This window comes from Dendroctonus ponderosae, unplaced genomic scaffold (genome assembly GCF_020466585.1).
Source record: "Dendroctonus ponderosae isolate FM_Combo_2020 unplaced genomic scaffold, Dpon_F_20191213v2 Dpon_F_20191213_2, whole genome shotgun sequence".
Taxonomy (NCBI): domain Eukaryota; kingdom Metazoa; phylum Arthropoda; class Insecta; order Coleoptera; family Curculionidae; genus Dendroctonus; species Dendroctonus ponderosae.
Window position 1 is genome coordinate 2,567,087 of NW_026018165.1, and position 23,117 is coordinate 2,590,203.

Consider the following 23,117-nt stretch of genomic DNA (forward strand, 5'->3'; position numbering starts at 1 on the left):
GAGAAAGTCATAAGAGGTTCTTGTCAGTGTACTAAACAATTCAAGGAGACGAATACAAAAAAAGCTGAACAGGATAAGGATAAACGGTAGACAGGATAAGACGTTCGACCGGAAATGGGACTGTCAAGGATCCCGCTAGTCCCGGAAGTAGGATCGGGAGGCCTGTCAGACGCGTGCCACGCCACCGTTTAATAATACGAATGATAAGAAAACGGTATTGCAGCAAGTCGGGGCTGAGCCGAAGAATAATGGAAAGGTGCATTATTTTGGGTCAGGCCAGATGTTTCGATTAACCGACTTTTTTCATCTGCAATTCAATAATTCAAACGGTAACTGGCATTCAAATTTTAGTGTTTGTTTAACACTGTCACGGCCCAGATTAAATCGAAGAAAATAGGTTGAGATTAGTAACTGTTTCTAGATTTTTTCTTTATTAGTTTGTTAAAGCAATCTAGTTTACACCAATAAGCTACTCTTCTTTAACCTAATCTACTAGATGTACATTTGCAAAGTGTTAGCCTGTGATATTAACTTCGGCTTTGTCATTGGATAGTCACTATTTTAATGTGTACATATATAGGCATACTTCTTTTCTTTTGTTAAAAATCAACGATTAATTCCATGCACTAGTTCATAGGGTTTCACTCGATGTAGTCTTCTTGTTAAGCCATCGTTGTTCAAAAGCTGGATGGCCTCAATGTTGATGTGATTTTGTAGTCTTTGTTCATGACTTTTTGCATAATTTTTGATTACATTGTCCACTGTTTGCATCTTTAGGTCTTTATGGAGGTTGCCATTCCGGATGTACCATGGCGCACCTACGATGTTGCGTAGAACTTTATTTTGATAACGTTGTGTAACATTTCTGTTGCTTTGGCTGGTACAACCCCAGAATTGACTACCATAAGTCCACACCGGCTTGAGGACTTGTTGCTACAGCAAGAACTTATTATGCACTGACAGGGCAGAATTACGACCCAATAGCCAGTACATTTTACGGTATCTTAAATTTAATTCTTCTTGTTTTTTCTTGATGTTTCCATATGAGAATAAGTAATTAATTCGGATCAGTAGAACTTAAATGAAAAACCTCACTAGTTTTACAGTTTAGTTAGTTGGCGTACCTAGGAAAAACTGAACTTAAAAAAAAGTGAAAGTATGATATTTGTAAATTTATAGTAAAATTAGTAACGTAATAGTAAGTAATAAGTAAAAGTAAAGCACAAAAATAATGTAAGTAATAAAAATAAGCGTGATAAGTCGCAGTCTTTTTTGTTTTATTTTTGGCATTGGAGAACCTCAAGCAATCATAAAATGCAAAATAACTTTAGAAAACTACCTAATTTAAAGCGATGTAGATTATTTATGTTCATCTTTAAGAAGCAAAGTTATAGCGTACAGACTATACAAGACGATGGGTTCTTGCTTGAAACTGTCCTTTGTACTATTGACGTTATACTAAAACGAATAAATTGAAGAATCAAACGTCGAAAGCAAAGTATGGAAAAATATCAAGGAAAGAACATATGAACCTTGTGCCAACATGATTATTGATAGTACAAAATAAAAGAACTAAATACAGTTGGGCCCATAACTGTGAAAATTTCTATTAGAAAAACAATTATTTTGAAAATCGTTTGAAGAATATAAGCAACTACATGCAAAAAAAGGCATGATACAGAATTTTAAACACAATCACTGACTGAGGTGTTGATCTAAGTTTAATAAATAGTTAATAATTAAGTATAGTTCTACATTTAATCATCTTAAGCGGTCTTTATTAATTTGCCTTCAATTTCATTTCCAGACCTTCACTTCCAGTAATGAATGAATCAATATCTGAAAGTATCTCACGGTTACATGCCAATTATATTTGTCAGTTATTCATACTGAGGCAGCGCAGAATTGGAGCCAGTCCATTATAAATTCATAAATAACGTCAAAGGGAATATTGACGATCGGAGAAACTTTTTGTCATCTGAGAAAATAAAGTTTTGATACACGACAATAAGGGGCTTAAATGAGTGACAAAAATGTGATCGTTTTCGCACAAAAAAATAGCGTAAACCTCTCAGTTTTTTTCATTTTAAGCTGCAAGTAGGTTAACTCATAATATTAGCTAGCTTTAGATGAAAGTTTACATTTTAAAAGTTATATATGTAGTAGCAAGAAAAGTTTTAAAGACGGATAATCGAATTGAAAATATAGGCTATACCAAAACTCCCTACACTCCTAACCGAATGAATGTAAATTAATTTCTCGTTTTGTCGCTTAATTTATTCATATCGGTTATTGCAAATTAAAAACGGATCTATCATAGGATCAATTTCGGTTAAGACACCCATTATCTTGGGACGAGTTCTGCAAAATGCGGTTTGTTTCCGCGATGGGTTGAGGAGGGTTAAGAACGTGTTTATTGAGATTGATGGGATCTCTTACACATTGCAAGAAGTGCAGCTTATAAATATTTACATATGTAGGGTAAATCCCTGTAAATTAAATTAATTAATTAAACCCAGCAAAGGTGGTTACCGGCATATGTTGCAGACAAAGTTTTGTCTTATTAACTCAGGAAGGTTTTCCAGTCATTTTACTACTAACGAGGACCCTATAGGAAATAAAAAATTAGCTTCCGTATTTTTTGGCTGAAGGTTTTCCTTTTTGGCTGAAGGTTTTGAATTTCTTTCAGATGTATTAGCTAGTCATATTGACTCGCTGATTAACTGCTCAGAAAAAGTACCAACTCAGCAGCTAAAACTTGTAGTTTAAAATAAGCAATTTTGAACGTTCTTGCAAAAAGTGCAAGCAGTAATAAGTAGAGTAAAAGGTCCTCAAGTCAAGAAAAGCACATCGGTCCTTCGAAGGCGTTCAGCTAAGGAAAACTGTCAGGTAATAAAGCGCACATGTAAGATATAAAACACGCAATCTGGCCATCGCACGCGAGTTCCGCCATATTGTCGTCCTTTGTGTCGCCGATGAGAGATTGTCCTGCGAGTCGGTCGCATGTCCTGCTGGTGATTAGAGTTTTACACTAAAGACCCATTAAGTTAAAGGCTGAACAAAAGGCGATCGAACAGGATGAAAACGCGACCGCACCAGTTCAAAAAATGCCTCAATATCTATACTTGAACATAATGGTCAGATTTGCGGCAGTAAGTGGTGGAATGTGTATTGTTTTTAAATAATTTCCTGCTGTAGTTTACAAGGATGCTATAATTAAATTTTGATAAAAAGTTTTCACTTTCTGCACGAGATTAAATTAATTAATCGCATCGTGATAACTGATTATACCATTCATTAATATTTTTAAATATTAAACTAACTACCTAATTTTTTCTTGCTTAAATATCACAAATATGCTGCGTATTGAAGTGCGACCAAACTTGCTGGAACCTAATTACCTTCATTGTCATTGAATTTCTCGCGCTGAAGAGCCATTGTTTCGTTGGCTGTGTAGCCAGAAATTGAGGATATGGACCTGGACGATATGTAGTTCCAACAGAATGGTGCCACTTGCCACAGAGCGAATGAAATAATGGCTCTTTTGCGCGAGAAATTCAATGAACGTATTCTGTCACGTCGTGGCTGTGTTAATTGGCCACTTCGATCATGTGATTTGATACCGTTGGACTTCTTATTTTGGGGATATTTAAAGAAAAAAACAAGAACATTTCAAGAGCTAAAGGATGAGATAATTCGGCACATTAACAGCATTGAACTTCAATTATGTCTCAGTGTCATTGAACATTTGTACCATCGGACAGAGGTAGGCCACCGAAGCCGTGGCGAACATTTGGCCGATATTTTGCTTCACACATATGTAATTGACATGGATCCTTCTATCATAATTAAAAATATTGAGATACTTCTCTGAAAAGTTTTTGTTTTATTTACAATTAACATCGTGCGTTTAAGTTGGACCGCCCTTTACTTTTATCGCAAATAAGAGCTGTGTTTGTACATGACGATTCTTAAAAATTAAATTTAAAAACGCCTCAAGCAAAAAAGAAACACAAATTAGAATCTAAACTCTCTGATATATTAACATAATAAACAGGTCAACCAAATAAATCGGAAATATATGTGGATATACTCAAATATAAATATGTACCATGGATAAGACAAAAGTAAACTTTAAAATTTAAAAGTTCTTATAATAACTGAATGTAAATGAAAGTGTGGGACAAAAGTCGAAAATTGATAATTTCGATTTCAAGTTCAATTTTAATTTTCCTTTTCTTTTTGAAAATATCAACAGTTGGCGGAATTAAGTATATATTATTATTTGGTTTGTATTGAGAAGATTCCCACTCCCTCTAGGAGTTTTAAGAAAATATCTTACTAAGGTGGTGAGCTTATGGCTTCAGGCTACTGCAGCTAATGCCTTCTAGGAACTACAAGAAAATTTGAATTTCTCGATTTTCAAAACCTCGAAACAGAATTTTTTGCAGTAGTAAAACTGTTTAAAGTAAAATTGTAAAAAAACCAACAATTTTATATACACTTGGACGTTGACTTTCGGATAAGACAAACTTGTATAAAACGCATTATTTTTGCGCAAATAATGTCAGTGAATTTGGTCACAAGAGCTGAGGACCACACCGTATATACAGGGTGACTGATTCAAATTTGGCGCCATTTCCGTTAAGGGGTAATACGGGCTCACTTGGACGGTACGAGAAAAGTATAAACATTTTGTTTTCGATAATTTTCAGAAGATATTAACAGTTGAAAATCGATTTTCAACTTTGTTATTAAGCATTATTTTGAAAGTGTTTAATCATCTTTAAGCATTTTTAATTGGAAGCATATTGGATTACTTAAGCATTCAAAAAGAAAAGTGAGGATCTTTGCTTCAAATTACGAATTTTTTTTATATTCAAAAAGTCCTCTTCTACAATTTTTTGATGAAAAGTCAAAGCGGCAATGATGTTTTTTGTCATTAACAGATAGCTACAGGTGGATAGCCCTTGTCAATAATAACAATAATTTGTTAAACTGTGACTTACTTTGAATTTCCTTTTACGAATTTGCGGATATGCGATTAGTTCAGGGGAAATGCTACAGTAACATAGCAGAAGCTGAAAGAACTCACGCCAACAGAAGGCGAGGAGAGTGGTTCCAGAAAGATAGTGGACGACAATTGATGTTCCGGTTCCAGACACAGAGAAATTGGAAATAATTTCAGCAGAGCCTTTCAGGGTCACTCAGAACATTGCACAACCACTGACATTTTTCCAGGCACCAAATAAATACCGGCTACATTCCTACCACGTATGTAAGCTACACATTAAATGGATTACTGAACAGCGGTATAAATTGAGCAAGCAAGCAAAGTTAATTAACCGAATACGAGAAGCTGCTCGAGAAAAGTGTATAATAAGGTGATTACACAGGCACTTGTTTGGAGTTACAGACTCAAATGTATGTTTTTGTAAGTTGTAAACAAATTAATAATTCGAGGTTATGAGTTTCGAAATAGGTTCCGTCATTCAACGATTCCTGTTGAATTTACCGTTTATCCTTGTCTATCTTATTGTCACATTCACTATTTATAATTATTTTTCATTTATCCATGGTTATCGTCCATTTATCCATGGTTACTGCAGTTTTAAATAATTATGAAGCAACAGGTATTTACGTAATGTTAATTAGACAGATTACCTTGAAAAACATTGTTGCCGTTTTTCTAATATAGTTTTTGCAACTTTCTCAGTTTTTAATAACAATTAATTTGTTTTACTATTATTTTTCTGTACTCCTAAAACACCGCCAGACAACACCTCCAGAGGAATGAGTCCAATTTTGAATCACCCTGTATGATCTCGAAAATTATTCAGTTAGATAGAGAAAGAGAACTGGGCAATAATTTGGTCTAAATCGTCCAATAAAATATATTTTTTTTTTAATAATTTTTACTGTTTTAAAATTTTCTGAAATGCGCTCCTGATGAAGAATATTTTATTGCATGATTTTTGTTTTTGACTTGCTTTAAGGAGTACCACTCGAGTCATAAAGTTTTAAATTTAAGTAATTTTACTCGAGTTTATTTTAAACAGTCCGTTTTTTCAATAAGAATAAAATTACTTTTATTTGAAATTTGTTTCATATTTATATTCAACATTTACAACTCATTTTTTAGTAAAAATAAGACAAGAGCTTGAGTACTGAGTTTTTTTGAATTTTCATAAAATATCTAGTATTCAAATGATCCAACATACGAACAGTGCTTTTTGAAGTCTTTAGGTCCTATAGATAAAATATATTTAAGCTATTAAATTTAACTTGAAAGTAACATAATTGGAAATATTTAGGAGGAGGATAAATCGGCGTCGACCAAATATAAGAAAAAAATGAAAAATCAAGCGTTTCGCATAAGACAATTCTGTTATTTAATTTTCATTATTGCTGTTATTTGGAATAACTTATACTCAAAAATTAGTGAAAGATTTAAGAAAACGAGCTCGATTGCAACAAAGATCATTAAATATGATGCAAGTGCGAATGTTATTTTTTATCAATAGTTTGTTTCATTTTTTCAAACCCTGCTGCTAAATTTCTGTATTATCAGCAACAAGAAAAATCCACACAAAAGAACTTAGATAACGTAACGTACAATTTCCAGTTATTAAAAATATTTCCACAAATCAAGCACTTGAATCAAGTTGCCACACCGTTAAGTTAATCTACCATTAATTACCATGATTCATGCCTGAAAACGTTAAAAGGCCTTTCCATCGGTCAGTCGCATGTCCGCCGTCTTAAAACCGTCCCTTTCCATAACTTAGCATCCCCGCATGGAAAGGCACTTCTCATAGATATTCGTCCAGATAATTCGAAATTGCAAAGAACAAAGGTATTAGGTCGCTTATTGCTTTGTCAATAAAGGAATACGATTATGGATTAAATACCACCTTATAGCTTTTATGCGACCAAGTCGCAAGAGTAATTTATTAGCCGGCAACGATTAAACTTTAAAGGTTAAATTAAATTTGATGGATCGTTTGAGAGAAACATGCACATGATTTGTGTTGGAACTTAGTTTATTAGGGCCTGGTTTGTGTAACTTAAAGTTTACCACACGTCTACTACTAGTGTACTGTATAGATATAGTTTTACTGAATTGAGTACACCAAGGAACACAGTTATTTTTAAATCATTTTCAACTGATTACTCTCTAAAAATGGGAACTTTTTAAGTTGATTAAGAAAAAAACTGTGATTGATTGTCATGTGAGCGGTTTAATTCATTTTTACCTTGATATTTACTTAGCTTTTTCCACAATAAAATATTATATATAAAACGTCTTTCACTTCACCAAACTCACTTTGATTTCGTTAGTGAGAAAGATTGACTTAAATAGACATTAATTGTGATAGTGAATCAGAAATTCAAAATTAAATATGAACTATTTTTTCGTTTGGTGCAGTAATCGGGCACCACATCGGGTACTTCCTTTTTATTCTTCAATTAATTTATCTTCTGAATGGCCAGGATGTGCTTTGAGGGGTTGAAAGACAACTGAAGAAGACAAACCTAAAGAGAATGTAAAAAGCACACCGTGTAAAATAATACCTTTTAAAGGATGCGTTTGAAAGCACTCCAAATGTAATCTGTCTTAGATATCTCGATTATTTTGCGTCGGTTCAGAGGCGCCCATAGTAAAAAAAATGTTGAACATGCAAAAAAGTTTTACAAGCAAGCGAAATGACCCATAGAAGGCAGTTTATACTATTATAACTTCAAAATTCCTCTCGTCAAGTATTATCTAATTGTTTATTTTATTAATTCAGCAATAATATTTTATACAAAAACTGCAACTTTTCAATCCAATAGGTCTCCCCTGAAAAAAAATTAAATTTGGGGGATAAAACTTTTATTACTGTCCGCCGATGTATACAAGATGATTAAAAATTGGTCATTCCTCTGGAGGAGTTGTCTGGGGGTGTTTTAGCAGTACATGAAAACTGAGAAATTTGCAAAGAAAATGTCAAAAAGATGGTAACAATGTTTTTCAAGGTAATAACAATAACATAGATAGAGATAAACGGCAAAATCAACAGAAAAGTAGATCCCTACATTTAACGAAATGTCAAATTGTTAACCAGAAATTGTTCTTTATTGTCATCATAACCTCGAATTGATGTGTACACAAATCAACATACATTTCTGCCTTTACTTCAAACAAGTGCCTGTGTAATCAGCTTATTGTGCACTCTTCTCGAGCAGCTTCTCCTGTACGGCTAATTAACTCCTGCTTAGATTGCAACGGTGTTCAGTAAAAAACCATTGGTTTAATGTGGCCTTGTGGTCTGTGTATCTTGCATACGTGGTAGGAATGTAGCCCTTCCGCGATTTTTATTTGGTGTCTGGGAAAGTGTCGGTTGTTGCGCAATGCTTTCGAATACCTCTGGAAGGCTCTGCTTCAATTATCTCCAATACTTATTCCTGTTTGTCTGAAACCAATCTTCCAGAGCCTCTGGACCTTTTTTGGTGTAAGTTCTATATTAATGTGGCATTTCCCCAAAACTAATCGCATTTTCACAAATTCGATGTTGGTGTACATTTAGTGAAAGGAGCTTTAAAGTAAGTCATAGTGTGACAAATGCTTGTTGTTCTTGACAAAATTAATATTAATGACAAAAAAAGAATTGCCGCTGAAAGTTGACATTCGATTTTCAACTGTTAATATCTTCTAGAAATTTTGGAAAATAAAATGTTATTATTTTTCTCGTACACTCCAAGTGAACTCCTATTACCCCTTAAAAGGAATGACGCCAATTTTGAATCACCCTGTATATATTATTTACGCTCTTGAAACACTGATTTAGTGCTACGCCCCTGCTTCATTCCGGAAACTCAAAAGTCGTGTTTAAAAGAGGAGGATTGTGTATTGTTTCTGACGGAAGATGGTCCTTTGAAAGAAGATATGTAGGTGAAATGAATGAAGACTCGTAATGTGATCAGGTTTCAATAAAGAAATGGTCATCATTTTTGTAGTTTCTTTCGTTGCTTTGCACCACCCATAGCTTCTCAGGGGTCTAAAGCGATTTGCGGTTTTCCTAAACTTTAGAATTTTTACGGCAGCTCTTAATTTGACATCAGTCTATTGTTTTCGATAGAATAAACTATTCAATACAATATTGTTGGTGAAAGATAAAGCCATTTAAAAACTCTTCAATATTGGTCATGATTTTCGTTCGGTTCACGCAAACTTTAATATTTTTACACCCACCTGATGAGATTAGCAGGAATAAAATCGCAGCCTTCATAAAATGGAATGTAAAACCTACTTATTTGTTAACATCACAATGCATCGTTTCGAAGCAATCTGGTTGACGCCATTTTAACTGTTTTTAACCACCTATGTAATTTACCTGTGATAAGAGCATTCTCACAAAAGCCAATTAAACCAGAAACGGTCGTAAAAGATGTTGAGAATATACCAGAACGTGCCTATTACTGATTTTAAAAAAGCATAAACTGTTATCATTGAATGTTCAATAATTTATTGCAAAATTCATCACAGGTTTTCAGATAAGGAAACTGAAAGTATAATTGTTACCAGATGAATAGAGCGATTTGATGTTGTTGCGAAATTATACCTTTTGTTGCCGAAATTATTTTCGTGGATGATGAATACCTTGTGAGCAAGCCCATAATATTAATCCGTGTATTTATCATAACTTCTAAGTGAAATTGGCAGTTTTGACAAGGAAACTCGTCGATTTCTCATTAGAGCTACTGTAAACTGTAAAGCTATTTTTGAGAAGAAAAAGCCAAGTCCATTTTTTTCCTTATTTTATTCATAATTCGAAATTCTATGATGCTCGGTTATGGTTGCTGGTATTTAATTTCGCCTACAGCTTAACTGTATACACATTGAAATTTGTTTGCTTCCGTTTCAGCGAGTTTTACTTATATTCCAATAATTGCTAAAATATAGTTTTTGTATAGTCTTAAGAATCAGATTGTGAGATATATACAAAAAATTTAATTAAATAAATTAATTAAAAGAAAAGATAGACGAAACAAAATTTATAGATACCAAATCGCTGATTTTTTACCAGAAACCCTCACAAGTCTCTTTGGATCGAGGAACTTCCGTACGAAATTTTCATTCAAAATTAATTGTATTGGAATATGGAAAATTGGATAAAACGTGGATAATAGGTTTGAAAGCATGGTGAACTATAATGGAAATTAAACCGAGAGTTTAAAACGGACATATGTACAAAAAAGTTAGCATCAAGCAAATCATTATGTGCAGATTTAAACAAGTTCCAGACAGGGTAGATTTCTGTAAAAAACGGTTATATGTGAAAAAGTGGTTTGAGATGTTAGAATTTGTCTCCTAACATAATTGGAATTTGGGCCTCCTAACATGAAAATCGAATACCTTAAACTCTGGCTCGAATTTATAAAGTCAATACAAATTAAATAAAATTGCTAGTTTTGTTTGATTTATTTAAAAATTTGATATAACAGAATTAACTCATTTGCTTTTTTTCTGTATTTGATAATCAAAATGGTAATTTCTAACTGAAACTTTATATTTATCATTTTCATATTGCTTGTAAATTTTATAATTTACCTACATTTGCAAAATATGCTTATGAAAATAATATTCCCGGTTTTAACAAATATACCACGTTTTATTCCTGTTCCAATTGTAAAGCTTTCAATGGTTTGCGCATATAAAATATTGGAGTATTTTTTGCTTTTACAATAAATTATAATTTAATATTTCCTGGTCAATAGATGTAACCTTTTGATGCATGATATTCCTAACTTTTATGTCGAACCTTCGCAGTTAAATACTCCTATTTAAATACTGTAATTTTGAGCTTTTGGATCAATAATTTAATATTTTAATTCGTTTATTTTCAATAAACCAATTGATGATATAGATTGACCTAAGTATATCTTCCTTTGAAGGGCTGTACATTGTCCTAGCCCATACTTTACTTGTCCAAAATCTGAAGTTAAATGGTCAAATAAAAAACACTTATCAAAATTAAACGTTAGCAAGTAACTGCAAGCACAGACAAAAATGAACGAATTTGCTCGACAAACCAAAATAACACTAAAATTTACTTTTATAATCTACGTATACTGGAAAAGACTTGTCCCGTTTTAGTCCAGGCGGATTAGATTTTTTCGGGCTCTAAATAGATGAAGGTAAAAGTTTATTGGAAGTTGTTGGGAAGAATGTTAAAATATTGGAAGAATAGTTTGAGCGCGATTTCCCGCTGTAAAACATTGTTTAAATAAAAAAAATAAGAGTGCCAAATACCGTTTTTTTACACATAACTTTTGAAGCGTTGATGCTATTGAAAAAAGTTTAATACTTTAAATACTAAATATTTCTACGATATAAGACAAATAAAATTAAAATCCGTTCATTTGTTTAATAAAAAATGAAAAAACCCGCAGATGTTAAGGTTTTTTTTTATTTTCTATAATTAATTTAATTTTGCTTCAAAAAAATTTCACTATAACTTGTTTTGAAGGTCTTTGTGTACTTTATAAGTGGTATAAACTTGAGCTTAAACTATTCGTAACTTTTTGTTCAGTCCTATTTGTTATGTAAAAAGAGCTCTTGCCAGATTCTGAATAAGTTTTTCTTGAGAAGTCGGACATACTTCTCTGAGGCTATATTTTACTCGTAAAGAGTCATACCACAACCTATCTACAATAAAAGCCAATTTGATTACTGAATGGTAAATTGTTTAAATATTAAGTTGAAAATCAGGAGTGTGTGAGCGCAACTGTCCCTCGTCTGAAATTTGTGGGCTGGAATTGTTTATCATCGACCTATGATAAACACGGTCAACGACGTACGTGCAAAGTTCTTGATTTTCGACTTAATTTTTCAACAATTTACCCTTCATTAATCAACGCTTCCATTATTGTAAGTTGGAGCATAACTTTTTACGGGTAAAATAGACTCTCAGAGAAGTCGCTCCGACGTCTCAAAAAAAACTTATTTCAAATCTGGCAAGAGACTTTTTTTAATAGCAAATAGGAATGAACAAAAAGTTCGAATACTTTAAGCTAAAATTTAGACCACTTATAAAGTGTACTTATAATTTCCCTACATAACTTATTTTCGAATGAAAAAATGTGCGTTTGTGTTTATAGGTACGCCAGAAAATTTTAAATGTTGCAGAAGACTTCTAAAACAGCAATTTACTTGTTTCAATACGACATCATTTATTAAAAGAGTTAATAAATTTGAACAAATATTATCAAATAATAAGTTTCAGAGAATGTGGAGTTTAATAAGTACATAATTTAAAGCAGTTCTTGACGTGCCTAAATAAATACTGTTTAATGTTTGTTGAATTTTGTTTTATTGAAAATTTTAGCAGAATGTGTCTTTTATTTGGAGATCCAATTTGAGTTACTTAGCATGAAAAATCGTAGAGGTTTCCATGCAGAATATTACGAAAACAGTGAGAGATATCGACTAGCACCAAGTAGGTACACATTTTTTGTTTCAAAAATATCGGAGAACGACACATTGGCAACAAAAATAAGTAATTTTAAAACCCAAGATATTTCTGATGTTTAAATTACTACAGACGGTTGCATCTACCACCCTCGACAGATTTTGTTGGTGAAAGTAAAACTGGTTAAAAATCTATTAAAAACATACATTTATTTACACTTTCACACCCCGTAAGTGAGAAACTATTATCGTATAAGACTAATTTGCCTGAAACGCAATATTTTTACCTAAGCAATATGTCAGTGAATTTAGTGACATTAGGTGTAGACCACCCTGTATATTGCAATTGGGCAAAATTGTAATTAAGTGAGAAGACAAGTCCAATTTTTTTCCTAGGAAACAGAGTGCTTTCTTAATTAGAACGCACATGAATTATTCGAAATAAATCACTAAGAACTAAAGGAATTTTGAATCATCTAAATATATTATGGACTTGTCCAATTGCAACTGGCGTTCTTACAATAATAATATCAATTTTTTATAGGCAAACGCAACGTTTATTTAGAGCGAAACCATGCAAGTTTAAAAATTTTTGGTTGATTAAGACTGGAACAAATTAAAATGCTTACCCTGAGCTGTCACTCTTCTCGCCACTGATTTGGAACGCATCTTCCAACACAAATAGTCCAAGCGAGGTTAGCGCGGTTTATTTACTCATTACGCACTAAGAAAAACAGTCAAGTGAAAGAAGCTGAAGTTATGGGTAAACTGCTGAGCCAGACAAGTAAGAAACCGGGTGGTCAATTAAAAAAAAGCGCCTTTTGTGATTAGTCTAAATGTCTTGTCCTTTTCTGTTCAACTTTGGATGTGGCTTGCAAGTAATGTCATGCTCGCGATTGAATCCTTCCGCCCCCCAACTCCAGCAAGTCGCAGGACTGTAGAGACAATAAGAAGCTAGCCAGGCAGATCCTCGCGCACTTGTCACTAGCACGCTGACTTTTTTCTCTTCTTCGTCTCCTACGACGTCGCTCGCGGCCAATAGGCGGTCGCTGTCATGTTTTGTCACTGCGGCGCGATTGTCTGTTGTTTCGTGCGCGCGCGTTGCCTCCAACGTCTCCTCGCAGGAATACATAGGAGCCTAGATAAGAGAATTCTGCCGATTTTGAAACGGGTCGATAGGGTTAGCGGGGTGGGGACAAGGATCTTCTTGGGGGATGAGCCAAGCTCGGCGGATAAAGAGGGGACCCCATCCCACTACCGAGGGGAGTTGGGGATATTGTGGTTTGTTGGAGGTAATATTTTTATTTGGGTCGCGGCTGGATTTTATTATGATGTACGGGATGGTGTGCCTGTTCTGGCGGACTTCTAATGCCACTGGCACGTACGTTTAACAATGTAATATTGCCCTTTCAAATAAATAACCTCATTTAGGTCTTGTATGATGAATGTTTGCGATTTTTTTGCTTTTGTTTGAGCGTATTCACTGTTTTCTTTTGCAGGCAAAGAGTGTCCATTTTTTGTTGTAAATCGCGGGTATCTCAGTTATTATAAAGATAGAGACATGCGGTTTTTGCAATACTGTGGCCGATTTTTGTCAAACGAAAGGCGACGGTGATAAATGTGGACCTTCCATCTGGGTTTCGTAAATATAGGGTGTTTCTGAAAACTATGCGTAAACTAACTCTTTCGTAAACCATTTGTACCTCGAATATAAATTCTGAGTAAACCCTTGCGTATTGTTCGAAATATACAAGGTGTCGCATTTAAGAAATGCTAGGTTTGGCTTGTATCTAATAAAACCTAACTTATAGGAAAGAGCTAACTACGCAACTGGATTATATGTGGAAAAACCTGAAATATCCGGTTTAACCTGTACCTTATTTTGTTTCATATTCGAGATGCGAATGGCGTCGAAAACTGCGGACTTTTCAAACACCCTATATTTGCGAAATTAAAATGGATGAACCGCATCTATTGACTTGTGTTAAGACCGTTTGAGACATCGATTTGGAGTTTCGATGTGTGGCAAACATTCTCAGTGATCTTGATTTAGAAACATGTTTGATTTGAAAGGTCATATATTGGTGTTTACAGAAATGGAACTTTGTGCCTTAGTTGCAGACAATTGCAATTGAAGACAATATTTTTTAGGAAATAGATGGAATTTAGCTATACACCAGTGGCGGCCGGTCAGAGTCAATTTTTTTCGGGGGGCCAGCCAGTGATTTTTATTTCATTAAGCAACTTATTGGTGTAAAATAAGTTTTTTTGTGAATCTAACAATCTGTTTACTTGTTTCTGTTTTAATTAGACAAACTTTCAATTCTGACAAAAATCAACCACAGTTTTTAAATTCAAACTTTTTGTTTCTGGCTGCCACTTGGAGGATGCGCCACTGCTATAATCAACAGAAAATCTTGAATTGATTGGTTTGATTTTTTAAAGTCGAAATAGTCCTTAACAACATAAATTAGTTGAATAATTATCATTTAAGGTTCATTATAATTGTTTGTTAGTTAAATAATTTTTGTTAATGGTTTTTGTTTGTTTTTTTTTTATGAAATGCAGCGTCGATTCTACTAAGATTACTATCATTTTCCTCGGAAATCGCGTCAAACTAATATTGAAATTATGTTTCCTATTAATTTTGTAAAATGAGTAAATGATTATATAAAAATTATGTCAAAATAATGAAAAAAGATCGCGACGATGGTTAAACTTTGCAAGACTAAAATGGACAAAAATAGCTAAAAACTGCGAGAGATTGAAGTTGTTAAAGGAGAACATGTTCAAAAATGGTCGCAGGAAGGTTGAAAAAAAATGTTTGTAAACATTTTTTAATATAAAAATTTAACTGAACATAAGCAGCACTTACGTTTTCAACGTACGCAATTATCTAGGTCTGATCAAACTTAACATTAAAGAGACATTCTTGACTTAAACCATTTTTTTTCAATTAACAGAAATAGGTATTTCCAAACTCACACTCAACGTCAAAAAATTTAACTCCCAAACTTCAATTTTTTTTAAATTTTTACAATTAGGTCAGTGACGTTTCAATTTGTCCTCGTAAGTGAGTGTCTAATTTTAAGCACGCAATTAACATTTCAATACGGGTGATTTGAGCATTGGAGGTCATTGGATCAAAGCAGACAAATGTTACTTAAAGTGCTGGAGCAAAATCGTCCGCTGGAAACTCCGCCTTCTGTACTAACGAAGATGCGCAGCATTTTGTGATGCCCCAAAGCATCCTATCATTGCTGTTGGGATGGGAAGAGGCGTCGATGGGGAATTATCATGTGGGGAACGGTTTGCTGTCTTTCTTTTATATGAACATCTCGCTCGAAAATTTCTTGATGTGGAAACAGCTCAGAAATGAGTAAAATAATATAATATACGGAAGACACAAAATGTTTCAATGTTTAGATATTGCAACTTAAATGTATGCACTTAGTTTGTCAGCTTTATTTGTCTTGTGCATTTTGCCAGCAACTCTATGCATAATGATCAAACATCCAAGCAAAGTCAGTAAACTTTTGAAATAAACATTAATTTAATTTAATTTATTATTGATTAGAGGTTTGGAACGCTACCAATAAATCATAATTCAAATATTCCAAAGGACATCAAACTGTTCCGATATAAATAGTTTTTCTTCCTTCAGTAAACATGTCCTAAACAATGTCTGTAAGCGGGTAATTACAGGCTTACCCTCGTTGGACAAATACGAAGCCAAACTGACAAACAAGACACGTTTCTGTTTGAAGAACAATTAAAATACGATCAGTGAATTATACGGTTATTTTGCTGTAATCGATTGTGGAACGGGTTTCTTGAATCCGATTATGAATTGATAGACATTGCCGGAGTATGGAAATTAGTAGTTTATGCTTCAATATTATCATGCCGACAAAGATTTAAATGTTAAAAGAACGGGGATGTAAGAAAAAGAAAGTTCCTGGCTAAACCATAAAGTTCATTTAGAAATGGAATTGTTGCAGATAATTTTTTAGCTGACGTTAATCTAATTAAGGCAAATATTGCCCAAAGACAGTGTGAGTGTGAACCCTCATTGTTTTGCCACCTTTCATTTTAATAATACATAAAACTGTGATCTAAAAATGTATTTAAAACAATCTGCATGAAAATAAAATACGCTTCGATGTCTTTCACTTCCGTTTTTGAAGAAAAATTTAAGATATTTTTATATAATGACGATTAGACAGATCAAACCCTGCTGATATTTTAAACACGTGCATCTAAAGTAAATTTTGTTGTCCTGCAAGTAATGAAAGTTTTCAATTTGATGAATTTATTAAGTTCCTGTTAAAGTCAGGTATCTGATTAATACAAAAAATGAAGGTAGAATTAGAAGTTCATTAATATTTTGACTTTCATGGACAAATTATAGTTAAAATGTTTGCATACAAAATGTGCTAATAAAAATAATATGTAAGACTCTTGGCTTGCCAAGGCTGATTATTTCATCCACTGGAAGTCTAATTCCGGAGTTTCCCTTGTGGAGCTTTTGAAATTTAGAAAATTTGCGTCCCATTCCTGTAAGCATTGATAGATTTTTGCTAATTGTTATCATTAGTTGCCAACTGCATTAATGCGATTATCATTCGAAAATGTTGGCAAAATATTTTCTAAAGTTAGCAAAATGATGTATAAAAATGACCTAAAAAACCCAGACAATTATTTCGCACAACTTACCGCAACTATCACAAAAAAATACAAATAACTCATTATAGAAGCAGATTGAGATTTGAAATTAGGTCGCATTCGACTCTAATAAAGCATCTTAATAAAAAGTACAAACTTGAGGTGTTCGAGTCGAAAGTCTAAATGAGTTGGAAAAAATCCAGTTTGCATCACAACTTTTTATAATTGTCTTCCGGTGTTTACCATTTCCTGCTCCCGCACATCAAACGCATCAGAATTCGAATCCAGATATTTAAGCAAACGTTATCCAGCCCTTTCCGACAAAATAAAATCCGGTTTTTTACGCTTCTCTCCTCCCGTTTCCAGTGAACTTTGTGACATCATAAACTCTATATAGACGTAAAATATGACATTAAAAATTACTGCAAACCCCCCCAGGACAATCGCCCAGTTCATTGCGCTATATTTTCCTCGGTTAACTTCCATTGAAAAATAGCTGGCCGATCCCACAGACCTTTCCATGGATAGGAAGTGGATTCATCCATGCGAGCAGCGCATTTTAACCACTTATCCACTTACAGATACTTTTGGTTTGTGCTTCTCCCTGCTATGAATCGGCTTGAGGTAAACGGTAGTTACAGGGGGCCGAAGGAGGGTGTGTTGCTTTCCGTCAATATTTTTTTAATCATGGAAAAATATGCGTATGTTGATAAGATGATCAATTAAATATAATATTAATAAAAACATCTGAGAAATAGAAATTAATTTTACAAGTAAGAAGGCAATGAGAAGATAAAATTAAAATTATTTTACTATAAACGTTGTTGGGGCAGCTTCAGCATCCACTGAACGTTCTGTTTTCTAACGGGGTGCTGCTGAGGGCTGTTTATTTTAAGCGGCGGCAGCCAAAGATTGATGCATACTTGATTTGTTTGCTCTATTCCTGCCTGGTTCTGTTTACAGAGCGACGCAGCTAAAACAGATGGTCCAGAGTACAAGGTTTTCGCAAAATTTCCTGAAATTTCCGTAGGATGCTCTCAAATGGGCATTCCTTTTTTGCAAGAGAGGTAAAAATTTGTTATATCAGCGAGTTCAATCCTACTTTTGTTCTTCTCTGATGGCATTTCATTGCTAAAGATTATCGAATAATTTGAGATTAAATTTATAATATGCTCATTACAATGATCTTCTCTTCCCGTCGATTTTAACGTTTTTATATCACTGGAAGGCTTAAAATCCCCAAATGCTCACTTAAAAAATAAGTATTTTCAAGGATTTTAGAAAAAATTATTAATAAAAATTATAAATTAATAGTATATTACGAGATTAAAAACATGTTAAAAATGAACCTCTGAATTTTGTTTCAACTTGTATTCTTCTTATTTATTCTTTCAAATTTTAAAAATTCAAGCTTTAATTTAAATAGGTATTTGACAAAGTTTATATGTACCTAAATGGCGCAGATGCAAATTACACTCAGTGCAGGTGTTTTTTACGGTTTTTGCATCCCAGTAAACACTATTCCCGGGAAATTTAAAAGGTACCTTAAAGGAGATTCTTAATTAATTGAGATTTCTTAAAACAAATTGTGGTTCCTCTCAGCTTGCTAGCCTTATTTAGTTCAATATATTAATATTTTCGTCCCAGAATAATTTTTTTTGCAGAAAATTTAAAAAAAATCCCTAGATAATTATAACAAATCCCTTTTTCCTTTTACCTAGAACTAGGAAACTAGGAAACTTTTTAGAACTAGGGAAAATTCCCTAGTATGGCTTCACTGCAGGAAGGAGCTAATTTTTCGATTTAACACTAAGTTTTAAATGATATATCAAAGTAAAATTGTTTTAAGTTTGCAGATTCGTACCTAACAATAGTACCTATTAAACGAGACTGGTCTTAGTCTTGTAATCCTGGTCTTGCTTTTACCAAAACAGCATTTGCAAAAAATCACAGCAGATGCTTTTATTGTTGTGTATTAGTTATTATTATCTTTTGATTTTATTATTATTATTATTATTACTGTTATTACTAAATTAATTTCACTTAATTGTACGCCTTATTTAAAAGAAGAACTTCCTTGTCTTGATCCTGCTATGTATGACCGTCATTTTTTAAATGTAGGTATTCTCTGCATACCTATTGAACGAATTTTAGTTTCAAACCTCGTCTCACATCGATATCCAGAGAAATAGTTTGAGCATTGGCCTTCCTCACATTGAAAGTGACTACAGTTCACTTCAGCAAGTTCACAGTTTTTTCCACATTTTGCTTAATTTTGAAGCATTAGCGTCTTAGTAAGTACTAAAACAGTTTTTCATTTGGGCTAAAGCGTTTTAGATAGTTACAGCTGCAAGTTATAAAAAGTTCAAAGGTTGCTTCGACATAATTCTATATCCATGTATGCATATCGGAGCTAAGCGAGAATAATTTTAAATCTCCATGTATCCATGAGAGTATCCGTTGCAAGAGGAAATGTGATACACGTAAAATTCCATACCGTGTTCAGGTTTTTGCCAGTGGTGTGCAGCAGCTTTATAAAATGTTGGACTCAATTCTGCATGCAATTTTTCAGGTTTTCGATTATAAATCCTCCAAATATCCTTTGAAATATTGGATGCTGTTTTGGGTATGTGAAATAATGCGTTATTAACGCGTTCTTTAGAGTAGTAAATAAACAGTTTGTCAATAGCGAGTGCAAAACACCCACTCCCTCTCACTTCTCTTCACAGGAAATCATCTATGAGAAAATAGAAAGTGTGCAACCAAAACATATGTAGAAACAATAAACGACGAGAAAGTCAAGAATAAAGAAATAATAAAGCGAAAGACAAGGACGGATAAAGAGTGATTGATATATTCCTAATTATTTTCAAACCTTCTAAGTCTAAAGCCGTATCTTGCTGTGAGAGTGAAAAAATTATTATACACACCATCAAAGCCATTCACTAAAATCCTACCTTCTCATATTTTTTGGACAACTAAATTAAAACTTTCAAAGTTATATACACATGCCTAAACTCCTTTTTTCAAATTAACAGCGCGTTTCTCCGCCGCTGACTGAATGCATTTACCAAACACTAAAAGCTGCAACTCTCAGGTGCGATGTGTTTCGAGACTTTAATGTAACCACCCACTCTTACACAACTTCCATTGTCGAGCCATCTGCATCCTATTCGAATGCAGGATCTTTGGTTTTTATTTTTTTTTAATGAACTGTGGAAAATTTACGCTCGTGAGGATTTCAGTTCATAAAAAACGTGGTCCCTAACGATTTGTTTCAGACATCAATTCACTCAGTTTGTTGAAATTGTTGCAACTGAAACCAGTCTCCTGCTGTTGGTTAAGACAAGAGCAAGCCAAATAATGAAAACGGCCCCACTTTAGGACACTTTATTATTTTTGACATCAAGAACTTTTCTTTATGACAAAAACAAGAGATTCTTGTCCTAAAAGGTAAAAGTCCATTATTTTTTAAATGCCATCAAAGAAACTGTACAAATAAAATTTCTGAAACATATCCAGCCGCCATTGGTTTAAAGCGAAGGCGTGGTATGATGTCCTTATCTGTTCTCATCCTGCATAAAACGCTATCTGTGGCTGCGCATCCCACCAATCGAAATCGATTGTGATGCGGCATGCGCTGAGCTTTCGTTGTCTATTTCATGCGCTTCTCACTTTGGTGTTATGCAACGGTTGATGGTATAAAACAGAGACAAAAGGAAAAGCATTCTTTGTCTCTCGTATGAAAGAGAGAAGTAAGAATTAATGTTTATTAAGAAAACAGGCAGGCAATTTAGGTGGTATTTCGAAAACTGGACTTAAATGTTTTGGTACTAAAAGCTTGTAAAGTATCCCTGTTGTTTTTAGTTTTGCGACAGTCCTCAATTTAAATTATCTCTCATTCAAACAATATGTTGGAATATTTTGTTTCTAATGTAGTCATTTAAATACACTCTTCTTTACAAAAGGTTTTCCCATTCTACAAGCTTTTGCAATGCTGGGAATATCTGTTTATAGCAGCAGGACTTCAACGGTCGATGGAAAATTCAATTTTTAAATGAAAATATCATACAGCGTGTCAATTTGAAAACTTCCCACCTTTAATATCTTTCTTGCAGTTAAAAGTATAAAAAATCCGAAACACACGTCAGTTTTATTTGCAAGGGGGACACTTTAAATTCATATTTTTAGCTTTTTTGTTTCAACCCCCTATGAGGGGTAGATGTCACCCTTAGAATCTTAGATGGGAATGGGGGTCAGGGGCACATCGTTTCACATCACATATTTTCAGCGGATCCTACTTTGTTGCTTTTAGTCCAGAAGTTTCCGAATAATCGCGTTCCAAAGTTGCAAGAACAATTAAACTTGTCTGCATTGAGATTTTGGTTTTCAGGTTATTGTTTACACACAAATTATTGCATTGGGTCTCCTTGTAGTATAAAATAATTAGAAGAAGATTCAAATCGTTGAATAAGAGGAAGAAAATCCAGTTTAAACAATTGACTTCTTATTTATTATTTATTTTACTTCGAGAAAAATAACTTTTTCTTTGTCGAAGAGATATTTGTACAATAAAATCTATTTACCTGCAAACAATAACATAGTCTGTTTGCGACCTCCTCTCTAAGACTTCGGAAAATTTCGATAATTGACACCGGCATTCCGCTCGTTTTATAAACAATTAATTTAAGATGTCCCCAAAGCCAGAATAGCTGTTTTAGCTATAAAAGTTTGTTTTTTCTAAATAGTAATGTTATCAAACAAAATTGTCCATATTGGAGTCACAAAAACCCGCATATTTTTCGAAAAGGACATACACAATATATCGTCAAAAAGTTAATGTTTTGGCTGGTATTCTTGGAAATACTTTATTTATTGAAGAAAGCTTGACAGGTGACCTGTACCTACCTATGCTTCAAGAGACTATTAATCCTCTTATCACCCATTAGCTAGAAACTCAAATTAATACAGAGGGTAATTCAGTTTTACAGAAGGATTTGTTAACATTCCAGCATGACGGTGCTCCACCTCATTATTTTCTTACGGTCCAACAGTGGTTAAACGCTATCTTAAGTCCGTGGTTTATAAAACACAACCTGCTGATATTGATGATCTTCTAAGGCGAATTGCAGCAGAATGCAAGTGGCAGTCAATTACCGGTAAAGTTTTCCGAAATGTTAGAGAGATGTTCGAAAACTTTATTCGAGTCTTCATTATTGTTTAAAGGAAAATAGACAACATTTTGAACAATTGCAAGATGGTTGATTCTGTTGGGAATTCGATGCGGGCAGTGGTGAAGAAAAATATTATTGTCGCCTTCCTCAGGGAAGCTATTGTTTGACCATAAGAAAGGCTGGGAACCTTCCAGAATATTATATCACTTTTGTACAGCTTTATGAAATATTTAATCTTTCAGTCACATTGTTTGGTCTTAATTTATTTGTCTCGGATTACACAAAACATTTATTCATCGTCAACATGTTTTTCTGCAGAAATAACGAGACAGACTACACTAAATAGATATATATTAAAATTAAGGAACTTGGACCTTGATACCCGATTGAATAGCCATTTAGATAACAACCCCCTATAAATGCCGCTACCCAGCAGACAGACTTTAGACTTAATTTTCATTTATAAGCAGATTGTTGCTGCTCCTATATTATAAACACTCACTCTGTAAATTGTATTAATTAAAAATTGTTTTAAAAAAGTTGATTTCAATACCAACTTATTTAATTGGCGCTGCGAACAGGATAGTCAAAGGTGATCAGTTTATTACCGTGTATTTTAATACTTTATTGACTATCTGAAGACCTGAAAAGAAGAAACAAGAAGTTTGTGCCTGGTACCTGACATGAAGATATTATCTGAGTAAGTTACATGTTCATTTGGTAATTAGGAAAATCTGAATTTCTTTTTCATTATCTTTCATTGGTCACAATATCCGAGTGTTGCGTATTGAATAAGTCACATATGCACAATAATATTGATCAAC

The 23,117-nt window shown here is 33.6% G+C and overlaps 1 protein-coding gene and 1 long non-coding RNA gene across 3 annotated transcripts in view; both read right to left on the reverse strand.

Moving 5' to 3' along the window:
- The window catches only part of LOC109536933 (transcription factor hamlet), an 81,467-nt gene extending 67,903 nt beyond the window's left edge, over positions 1-13,564 (reverse strand). The window contains exon 1 of one of the 2 annotated variants that reach the window (XM_019903415.2): positions 13,084-13,564. In XM_019903415.2, the coding sequence (XP_019758974.1) occupies positions 13,084-13,123 (40 nt within the window). In that variant the 5' untranslated portion in view covers positions 13,124-13,564. The remainder of the gene's footprint in view (positions 1-13,083) is intronic. The other variant, XM_048663695.1, reaches the window with a different exon arrangement.
- On the reverse strand, positions 413-9,357 carry LOC125503405. Its single transcript, XR_007280827.1, has 2 exons — positions 9,236-9,357; positions 413-818 (listed from the first exon to the last, which is right to left on the reverse strand). It is a non-coding gene; the product is annotated as an uncharacterized LOC125503405 (long non-coding RNA).
- Positions 13,565-23,117: the final 9,553 nt, after the last annotated feature.